At 34.7% G+C, this 11,471-nt stretch overlaps 1 protein-coding gene across 1 annotated transcript in view; it reads left to right on the top strand.

Moving 5' to 3' along the window:
• NBEAL1 (neurobeachin-like 1) overlaps positions 1-11,471 on the top strand; it is a 206,959-nt gene that overhangs the window by 124,436 nt on the left and 71,052 nt on the right. Inside the window, exons 24-30 of the mRNA XM_011949999.1 lie at positions 1,410-1,568; positions 3,069-3,228; positions 4,120-4,208; positions 6,750-7,325; positions 7,673-7,848; positions 9,574-9,727; positions 10,032-10,160. Coding sequence (XP_011805389.1) covers positions 1,410-1,568; positions 3,069-3,228; positions 4,120-4,208; positions 6,750-7,325; positions 7,673-7,848; positions 9,574-9,727; positions 10,032-10,160 — 1,443 coding nt within the window. The remainder of the gene's footprint in view (positions 1-1,409; positions 1,569-3,068; positions 3,229-4,119; positions 4,209-6,749; positions 7,326-7,672; positions 7,849-9,573; positions 9,728-10,031; positions 10,161-11,471) is intronic.

Raw genomic sequence — 11,471 nt, 5'->3', positions numbered from 1 at the left:
AAAAAAAAAAAAAAAAAAAAGAGTAAATTATAAATATATGTTTGGTTTTACGTACATTATCCCATTTAATCCTCAGAACTACCCTTTAAGTCAGTGGTTCTCATTGTTTGGCCCCTAACCAAGTTTACCTGAGAACTTGTTAGAAATGCAGATATACTGCTGATTCAACTGCTGAACCAAGCCCTCCAGATTATTCTCGTGCACATGGTAAAATTTGAGAACCACTGCTATGACATAATACAGACCAGTAATTACTCTTTGCATGTACGCTTTTGGAAATTTATATTCAGGGAGATTATGTGACTTAAAAAATCACACAACTGATAAAGCTGAAACTGGAACCTAAATGGTAAAAAACATTTTAGTGCCATTTTTGTGCTCTTCTGGTATAACCTCCTCAATACCACAAATTTAAGTAGATTTATGTTGACTAGGCTATTTTATTCTGTATATGTAATATTTATTGTGTACTCAGTGGTTACATGACTTCATTATCGGCATTAGATGAGTCAATGCAGGCTATTTTGCTGTAAGGTTGGACCACTTCAAAAGCTTCCCATTATTCCCATCTTATTTCATGATAGCTATATCTATGATTCATTGCCAACAATATTTTTTTGGTTATTTCAGTTAAAGAGTTATTTGTTGAGGACTTACTGTTTACACATAATAATATTAGACATTACAAGTAATATAATGATGAATTATTCTTTTAAGCTAATAGGGGCAGGGGTCAATAAGAGAAGTTTACAAATAACTATAAACAAAGAAGAGTATGATAATATCGATAAGAGAGATACAAAGTTCTATGAGGTTTTCCTAAGAGGGTGTTACATGTTGCAAAGACCAGGAAAGACTTTATGGAGGAGATGTCTTTTCATATGGATAAAGCAGGAGAGATATGGTTCCAACAGGTAAATTTGAATAGTGAAAGGATATACTAAAGGAAATTGAATAAGGCAAAGACATGTCTTGTTCAAAAGATATCAGAGGCCAGGTGCAGTGAGCTGGGTGGATCGCTTGAGCCCAGGAGTTTGAGACTAGCCTGGGCAACATGACAAAACCCCATTTCTACCAAAAATACAGAAAATCCGCTAGACATGGTGGTGCACACCTGTAGTACCAGCTACCTGGGAGGCTGAGGTGGGAGAATCACAAGCCTGGGAAGTCGAGGCTGCAGCAAGCTGTGATCACGCCACTGCACTCCAGCCTGGGCGACAGAGGGAGATTCTGTCTCAAAAGAATTAAAAAAAAAAAAAAAAAAGACATCATTATCAGATATGGTGAAGTTAAGATAAAACATTAAAGTATATAGGATTTAATTAAATAACTGTTTTGTGGCTTATGACCTTATTTGTGCTTGTATATATGAATATGGTGGTTTGTTTTGTGTTGTTTAATTTTAAAAGCTCTTTGGAATTTTGGATGTGCTCTTCAGTCTCCTACGTACCAGCCCAACTAGAGGTCAGCTTTTCTTACTGCTTTTTGAACCAGGAAATGCTGACATACTGTATGCATTGCTCTTAAATCAGAAGTACTCTGACAGACTAAGAGAAATCATTTTTAAGGTACAAACATTTCTTAAACATCTTTGTATTTTGGGGCATTTGTGGGTATATGAATTTTCTTGCAATATATCCATTCTGTGACTATAAATTATTTTTATATCTATTTCTCTAAGATATTCAACTTATTTTTATATATAGTTTTCATGTTTCAGTAGTTTGCATGTTAGAAAACTAATTGTATTATAATCTGAAAATCATCTCAGTGGAATATTCACTTTGTCATACCATCCTCAATATAAAACCTCTCATCTTCTTGACTTGGTGGGTCTATGTGGCAATTCAGAACATTTCAACAGCTAATAATAATAGCAAACTTTATGTAGCAACCACTGTATGTCAGGCACTAAGTACTTTTCATATACTGGCTTACTTAATCTTGCAATAACTTTATGAAGTGGGTATTATTACTATTATCATTTTACAGATGAAGAAACTAAGTCCAGAGAGATCAGTAACTTATAAAATATATAGATGAGTTGCTTCACAAATGTTTACTTATCCTTGAAAATTATTTTAATTTTAATAACTGTTACTTAAGTGGATTATTAGATTGATCCAGAGGTGTATTGACACACATTTATTCTTGCAAACTACATGGTTTGTTTCCATCTAAGCCTTTCTCATTAAGAAACAAAATTTTAAATTATTTCTCTTTAATTTGCCATGTAATTAAACTAGAGTCTTAAGCATACCGATTATTCAAATACAGATGCATTTCAGTCCAGTTTATTTTTTTAAATTTGCTTATTTTTTTGAGATGGAGTCTCGCTGTGTCGCCTAGGCTGGAATGCAGTGGTATAATCTTGGCTCACTGCAACCTCCAGCTTCCAGGTACAAGCAATTCTCCTGCCTCAGTCTCCCAAGTAGCTGGGATTATAGGCACGCATCACCACACCTGGCTAATTTTTGTATTTTTAGTAGAGATGGGGTTTCACTACGTTGGCCAGGCTGGTCTCGAACTCCTGACCTCAGGTAATCCACCTGCCTTGGTCTCCCAAAGTGCTGGGATTATAGGCATGAGTCACTGTACCTGGCCCAGTTCATTCTTAAATCCATTTTTACATTATGGTGTAATACAGAGTGCTCCTCCCTATTAAATTCATTTATGCCTAGTGTTCCATTATTGAAACACTAAGTATATGGGAGTTATTTATATCCCACTTCTCAAGGTCATCACCAAGGTCTGGTTTTTCACACATCTGCAATTCAAAAAATTGCACCCTCTGGCATAAATGGGTTAATGCTGGGATTTTTATACTTAAGGAATAAAATGATGCTCCAAAAACAAAGTATAGCAATATTTTATTCAGTAAGGTAATAGCATTATTTTATTCTCTAAGTTAATATTGCTATACGTTAATAGCAATACTTAACATTAAATATTAATGCTAATACTAACATTAATATTTAATGTTAATAAGTTAACATTGTTAATATTAACTTAAATGACAAATTATTCTTAGTTTTCTATATTGAGAATATATTACTTGTTGTGACCAGATTATGGAACAAATGTTGAAATGCACGAATGTTTATGAGCGTAGTAAACAACATATTCGACTCAGAGAAGTTGGCTACTCAGGACTGGGACTCCTTCTTAATGAAGCACTTATTAATACTTCTCTTATTAAAAACCTCACCCATCAAATCATAAATACAGGTATGAATAAGGCTGATAAAGCTAACATATTTAAGAAATATTTTTTCCTGTAAGTTTTTTTCATACCTTTCTCAGACTACTTTTAAAATTATCTGTTATTTGATTCAGCAGGGCCTTCCTTGGATACCATGTCTTATGTAGTTTTATTGTTTTTGTCTTCCTAGGGCATAGCACAGTTCCTTACCCAGTAAATGTTTATTGACTGAGTGATTAAGTTAATGAGTGAGTCCACAGAACAAGAAAAGGACAGTACAGAAAATAAGTACAAATGATTGTTTTTTCTTTAAGGAGCTTTGTTGTTTCTTTTGTTTGTTCTGTTTTGGTTTTTTGATTTTTGTTTTTAGAAACAGAGTCTTGCTGTATTGACCAGGTTGATGTGCAGTGGCTAGTCACAGGTGTGATCATAGCTCACTGTAGCCTCATACTGGATGCAAGTGATCCTCCCACCTCAGCCTTCCAAGTAGCTGGGACTACAGGCACGTGCCACCATGCCCTGCTTCTAATTTTTTTAAATAATTTTTTTCAGTACTTGATGACAGACAGTAGAATTTATGTCAGATGCTGGGAATTTTGGGGTATGAGGTTCTTTGTCTTGATTCGTTTACAATCTTATTGATAAGACATGTATATAAAAAGATAAATAATAATATAAGAGCCATGCAGTATGGACCGTATGTTCAAGCAATCAAAAAAAAAGGAACAATTATTTAGGGTTGACTCAGGAGGATGTCAAACATTCTAAACCTATTTTTTCTTTAAAATTTGAACATACCTATAATTCATATTTTAAAATGAATTAATTATTTCAGCATTTTATACAAGTATTATCTACAGTTCTTTCTTTGGTTATCTCTCGTATTTAATTTTAATTTTTTGTTTTTCCTACCATAGATCCTGTTATTAATTTTAAAGATCTACTATCTGTGGTATATATATCTCACAAAGCACATATAAATGTTAGAGTGGCCATCTGCAGAAAGGTCAGTAAACTCTTAAGATATATTTTAACGATAGCAGCATCGTGATCATGCTCTAAATAACTTTGCATTGAGTATTTTGCAGCAGATACAAATTTTCATTTATTTTATAAATGACATAATTTTATAAGGAAACAATTTTCTTTTTGAAGTAAGTTAACTCCATGTAATCATAAGAAATTGGCATGCGAATGTTATCTTAGCTCTTCATGGTCTCCTGCAAATATGTTCTTTCCAGAGTCAAAAATTTATTAGCAGAGAATAATTTTTTTATTAAGAACCTTCAATGATTGTGACCATTTCTAATTCATATACCGTATTTTAGAGTTTCTGAATCTTTTGAACTTTCTGGAAATAATTTTTTATAATTTGTTTATGAGTATTCCAACAATGATTTGTCTTCAGTACACAGTTAACCTTTAACTAAGTCAGGAGATAGTTACCCTGTCTTCCTCTTTCAGATCATAACTTTCTCTGTCCTCCACTAGTAACCATTGACCTGTCTATTTAATTTGCTTCCTTGCTTTTTTTTTAAATTTTACCTCCTGATTTTGTCACATACTTATGAGAGATATATATATATATGTGAGAATAAGAGATCTCTCTATATATAGTTTATATATATACACACACATATATACACACACATATATAGTTTGTTTAACTAACAGAAAAGAAAAAAATATATATTTGTTTTATATATATATATGTATAATTTCCTTTTCTCTTTAATGGCTGCGTAGTGTTTCATTGTATGGCTGTTTCATAAAGTATTATCTGGTTCCTTATTGATAGACATTTAGGTTGTTTCCTGCTTTTCCATGTTATAAACTGCTGTTATGAATGTCTTTTTATGTTTTCCAATTTGTGGTAATACATCTATAGGACATACTCCATGAAATAGACTTGCTGTTTCAAAGGGTATTAATGTTTTACATTTTGATGGATTTTTCCACATTGTCCTTCAAAATAGCTGTACCAGTTTACATTTATACAGTGTGTGTGACAGTGATTATTTCCCCATATACTCAGCTCTGAGTATTTGGAGCAGGTCATATAAATTGATCCTTTCCTTTTCACGTATAATTAGAAACAGCTCTCAGTGCAGCTTGGTTTTATCTATTATTTATGTATAAAATAGATATAAAATAAGTAATATTTTGTGGAAACTTTAAAGTCAGCATGAAAAGTTTCTTTGCCAAGTAAAGCTTAATCTTGAAGGAAAAAAATTGATATTCTGCACCTGTAAAGTAACAGTTGCTCACTGATTGATATTGCATTAATAAAGAATCTTCACATCATTGTGACTCCTTACCTTCTGTATTAACATATATTAATACTAGTAATATTGAAGTCCTTACCAACATTGTTCATCTCTTGCTCTGAAATTTGTCAGAGCTAAAACTTCTGTTAAGAAAGATACTCAAAACCCTGGAAGCTAGAGTTCTTTTCATCTACGTAGAAGTTTATTGGCTTTGTGATAAAATTGTCTTAAAAGATCTTAACTGAATGTCCAAAGCTTTTTAAGAACTTGTTTTTATCTAAAAATTGAAATCAATTGGATAGTAGAGATCATACGTATTCCCATGTCACTGTTTACTATTCTGGCTAAGCAGTGGCATCCATCTTGCTGAAGTTCATTTTCTGGAATTAAAGTTTAGTTTTTGTTCTGTTTGTATAATATAGACTTACTGAACAATGTAGACTTTAGTGTAGACATACCAAACCAAAACCTTTTTGCAAAAGCAACCATGGCTCATTCCTGTAATCCCAGCACTTTGGGAGGCCAAGGCAGGCGGATCACGGGAGGTCAGGAGTTCGAGACCAGCCTGGCCAACATGGTGAAACCCCGTCTCTACTAAAAATACAAAAATTAGCCAGGCGTGGTGGTATGTGCCTATAGTCCCAGCTACTCGGGAGGCTGAGGCAGGAGAGTTGCATGAACCTAGGAGGCAGAGGTTGCAGTGAGCCAAGATTGTACCATTGGTGATCTTGTGTCACCAAGATTGCCTGGGTGACAGAGCAAGACCTTGTCTCAGAAAAAAAAAAAAAAAAAAAAATGTAACTTTCCCTGAAAAAAACGAGACAGAAAAACATCCTTGGTATACTCAGGTTCTATCAAAATATCTTATGTGTCCTATTCACTCCCCTTAATGCCAGTACCTAAAACTGTGCCTATAGTAGGTGTGCAATAATATTTCCTGAACAAATGTAAGGGGCTCATGGAAAGTAGTTAGTTGAGAGGATATTACTCTATTATTTAATATATACCATCATCCTATTGATTTTAATATTCCTTTTTTATCTTTCAGCAAATATTTTAGTGCACTCTTACTCTGTACAATGAGTAATATGGAGATTAGTTGGAAACACAATGCCAGTCTTCCAAATAGTTTATAATCTAAGAATATAATCTTTTGAAAGTATATTCTTCTATAGTTTCTCATTAAATTATTTTATCATTAAATGACTGAAAAGAGACTATTTTTGATATAAAGTGCTATGTACTTTTTGAAGAATTTTGTATTCTTAATCTTTTTACAGGTTTTACACATTTTGCAGTCCCAGCCAGATGCAGCACATCAAATATCACAACAAGTTGGTTGGCAAGACACCTTAGTTAGGCTTCTTTTAAAAGCAAAATTTGAAAACGGAAATACTCTTCATAAGCACAGTAGGGCTATTTTAATGAAAGACAATGATAAAAATATGTCAACTGAAGATACTAAGAAGAACTTTGATGAAAAAACAGATGAGGAAAAAATCACCTCTTTTGCCTCAGTTGATGTGTCTTCAGATCCGTGGAGTTTGGAGGATAGACACTCTTTAGACTCAAACATACCATTATTTCCAGAAGATAGCTCTGTGGGAGAATTGTCTTTCAAATCAGAGAATCAAGAAGAATTCTGGCATAGGAACCCTTCACATTTGAGTTTAGACCTCAGTGGAATTGACTCATGTGAAATGAGTGATAGTGGAAGTCAAGTGCCAGACAGTCTGCCTAGCACACCATCCCCAGTAGAGTCTACTAAATCGTTTTCTGTGCACTCTGACAAAGAAAGCAGCATCACAAATGATATGGGCTTTAGTGATGACTTCTCTTTACTTGAAAGCCAAGAGGTAAAATTGCTTATTTTTCCAAATGTTGTTTTTATTTTCATGTCTGATATATACTTCTAATCCTTAGAAATATGTGAGCAGTTGTTAACAATTTCATATTATATTCATGTTCTAAGTTTCATGATCTAAGGTTTAGAAACCTAGAAGTCACTAGATTGTGAGTTTTTTGAGAGCAAAGCTAGTGTCTTACTCATCTTATATCTCTGGGGCCTAGTAAAGTTCCAGGTTCATTAAGGCACTTAAAAAATATGTTAAATTATTACAATTAGTATATGTAATGGTTCTTATGATGTGCTTTGAACAACTATACCCAATAGTTATTTAAAATTGCTTTATATTTTCCATAGAGATGTGAGGAGGAGCTTCTTCAATTACTGACACATATTTTGAATTACATAATGTGTAAGGGACTAGAGAAGTCTGATGATGATACGTGGATTGAACGAGGACAAGTGTTTTCAGCACTGAGTAAACCAGGAATATCCAGTGAACTACTTCGACCATCAGATGAAATAAAACTAACGTAAGCATTTAGTTAGTGATTTTCCATCCTCCTTTTGGTGACAGCAGGAGTCTAAAATAATGTTAGTTATTGAAAATTTTTTCAGTATTCCGTGGATATAGCAAGGGAGAAAAAGAGAAACTTTGTGCTCAGTTCCTTTTCCTGTCTTTTGCCATACTAGTAGGATCTAAAGAGGAATCCCAAACTCATTCCAATATGAGGAGGTTTAAGTCTTAAGTAAATTTGGATTGTAAGTGATTACAGATTTTTTGTTTAAACTGTTTTCCTGCAGTATTTGAGGACTTGATACATTGTTTTCTACAGGCTTGTCCAAATTTGAGTGTTTCCGTGCTAAGAGAAGGGAGTTGGGTTTTCATGATAATTATTTCTCTGAAGGATTTAGGGTTCCTTGTAGATCAAGTTTGTCCAACCCACAGGTTGCAGGCCATATGCAGCCCAGGATGGCTTTGAATGTGGCCCAACACAAATTCATAAACTTTCTTAAAACATTATGAATTTTTTTGTGTGATTTTTTTTTTAAGCTCATCAGCTATTGTTAAAACATATCGTTAAAATATTATTGGTGTATTTTATGTGTGGCCCAAGACAATCCTTCTTCCAGTGTGGCTCAGGGAAGACAAAAGATTGGACACCCCTGCTGTAGATAATAGGACTCTGTAGTGGTAGCACACCAGGAAAGTATTGCATCATTTTCCCACAGGGCAAAACCCTCTGTAAGGCATAATAAGGCTTTCTTCCCTAACCTTGCCAATTTCCAGCTTTAAAGAAACAATTTAAGTATCTTATGAAGGATGGAATGTGAATTATTGTCATAGCTTTTTTATAGGCAAGTAAAACAGGAAACTTTTGACTTTTAATACTATGTTTATTAAAGATAAATACTCCAAACATTTCACTGTTTCTCCATTATTGTTAAATTCCATTTACAGGCCTGGCATGGTGGTTCATGCCTATAATCCCAGCACTTTGGGAGGCTGAGGCAGGTGGATCACCTGAGGTCAGGAGTTCAAGACCAGCCTGTCCAACATGGCAAAACCCCGTCTCTACTAAAAATACAAAAATTAGTCGGGCATGGTGGCACATGCCTGTAATCCCAGCTTCTCAGGAGGCTGAGGCAGGAGAATCACCTGAACCCAGGAGGCAGAGGTTGCAGTGAGCCAAGATCATGCCATTGCACTCCGGCCTGGGCAACAAGGGCAAACCTCCGTCTCAAAAAAAAAAAAAAAAAAAAAAATTTCTGTTTACATAGTCTTAGAGATACCTGCTAGAGATAGCATATCTTTAGAGATACAATGCTGCCTCTCAAGCTGTTTTGTTTTGTTTTGTTTTTAATGTCCTACTATTTTTCTAAGCTCACAATGGTTTTTTGTTTTTTTGTTTTTTTGTTTTTTTGTTTTGAGACAGAGTCTCGCTCTGTCGCTCTGTCGCCCAGGCTGGAGTGTAGTGGCCCGATCTCAGCTCACTGCAAGCTCCGCCTCCCGGGTTTACGCCATTCTCCTGCCTCAGCCTCCCGAGTAGCTGGGACTACAGGCGCCCGCCACCTCGCCCGGCTAGTTTTTTGTATTTTTAGTAGAGACGGGGTTTCACCCTGTTAGCCAGGATGGTCTCGATCTCCTGACCTCGTGATCCGCCTGTCTTGGCCTCCCAAAGTGCTGGGATTACAGGCTTGAGCCACCGCGCCCGGCCACTCACAATGGTTTTAAGAGGACTTTGTTTTCCGTTTAGTTTGCTCCAAAAGATGTTAGAATGGGCAGTCTCAGAAAACAGAGAAGCAAAAACTAATCCAGTAACTGCTGAAAATGCCTTCCGACTAATGCTGATCATACAGGACTTTCTTCAGTCAGAGGGACTAGTTAATTCAAACATGTGGACTGAGAAGGTACAGTAATATCTCTTTAAAATTATAGTTTGGGTAGTTAAGAACTTTATTCAAAGAAAAATTTTGCACCCCCCCCCCTTTAGAGCATTAATGCTTAATCAGATTCAGTAAACAAGGGTAAGATGTGATGAATAGTCACAGATTTTGTTAGCTATTCCTAGGATGATTCTTTTGGCTTTTGTCAGCTGAACATTGGACAAGTTTTTGAAATATTTGTGGTTTGTATTAATGTTGGGGAAAATTGATCATCAGTAAATTGAAAAACTGAATGTTTTTATTTCTCAATTTTTTTCCTTTGCGATAGCTTTTAGAGGATATGATGCTGCTCTTTGACTGTCTGTCAGTCTGCTATTCTGAAAGTCCAGTATGGGTAAAACTCTCTCAAATTCAGATCCAGTTGCTTCTAGGATTCATTGGAAGGGGTAATTTGCAGGTTTGTCCATTCTTTTATATCATTTTCTGTGCTTGCATGCAGCATAGCTATTATTTATGTAACAAGCAAATTAAAATGTCTTTTTGGTATTTTAAGTTTTTCATTAGTTCTAAAAGTATCCATGATTTCATTTGGAGTTTCTTGAGGAGCTTGAGAGGCAGCTAATTTGTTATTTCTTTCTGATATTAATAACTTTATATAATTTTAAGGCTTCCTTTTACAGGATTTATACATAGCTAATATTAGAAACATTGTTCGTATCATCTGTATTCAGTGTAACTACTCAGTTGCTAGGTAGCCTGTTTATATATGTGCGGTTTAGGGCTTGAATTTTTTAGAAAAATTATTTTTTAAGTTATTCCTTTCAAATTTTTTCTGCTGTTTTACTAATTTACAATTTTACATTCTATCTCATATTTTTTTTTATTTATCACACACTAAATATCTACAAAGAACTAAGCATTGTGCTAGGTTTTAGAAATAAAGATAAATATTGGTCACAAGGAATATTTATTATTTCTATTTTAAATTTAAAATGGAAAAGGCTGAAAAAGTTTGATGTGAATTTTAGTCTGTCAGTTTTCTACTTACATGGGGTACTTGTGAGAACCTGGGTTAGATTAGTCATGTTAAGAATTTCACAGCTATTTACCTGGCCCTTTTTATTTTATTTTGATGTTTCCATTTTTGTGTTTGGTGCAGGGAGGTTGGGATGGGGCTGGCTTCTGATTTACATAAACTAAATACAATATTAATAAGAACATGGAGAGGTTAAAATTCTGAAAACAGGTTGCCCCCCCGCCCACCTTTTTTTTTTTTTTTTTTTTTTTTTTTTTTGAGACAGAGTCTCTCTGTGTCTCCCTGGCTGGAGTGCAGTGGCTCTCTGCTCACTGTAACCTCCACCTCCCAGGTTCAAGCGATGGTTGTGCCTCAGCCTCCAAAGTAGCTGGGACTACAGGTGCCTGCCACCATGCCTGAAAAATTTTTGTGTGTTTTTAGTAGAGATGGAGTTTCACCATGTTTGACATGCTGGTCTCAAACTCCTGACCTCATGTGATCTGTCCACCTTGGCCTCCCAAAGTGCTGGGATTACAGGTGTGAGCCACTGCCCCCAGTCATTCTATTTTTAAAAGAGTATAGTCTGATGATTCTATTTTTTATTTTTATTTATTTATATTATTGTGAATGCTGCAGAGAAGTAATTCTATTTTTTAATAGATATTTATGTTATTTTTTTATATTTATTTTATTTATTTTTCATTGTAAAGGTAACACATACTCATTGTAGAAAATATGCAAAAGCGGCTGGGC

The sequence above is a fragment of the Colobus angolensis genome, unplaced genomic scaffold (assembly GCF_000951035.1).
Source record: "Colobus angolensis palliatus isolate OR3802 unplaced genomic scaffold, Cang.pa_1.0 Scaffold30, whole genome shotgun sequence".
Classification (NCBI taxonomy): Eukaryota; Metazoa; Chordata; class Mammalia; order Primates; family Cercopithecidae; genus Colobus; species Colobus angolensis.
Note: the sequence above shows the minus strand (reverse complement) of the source record. Positions and strands in the feature narration are given on the sequence as shown.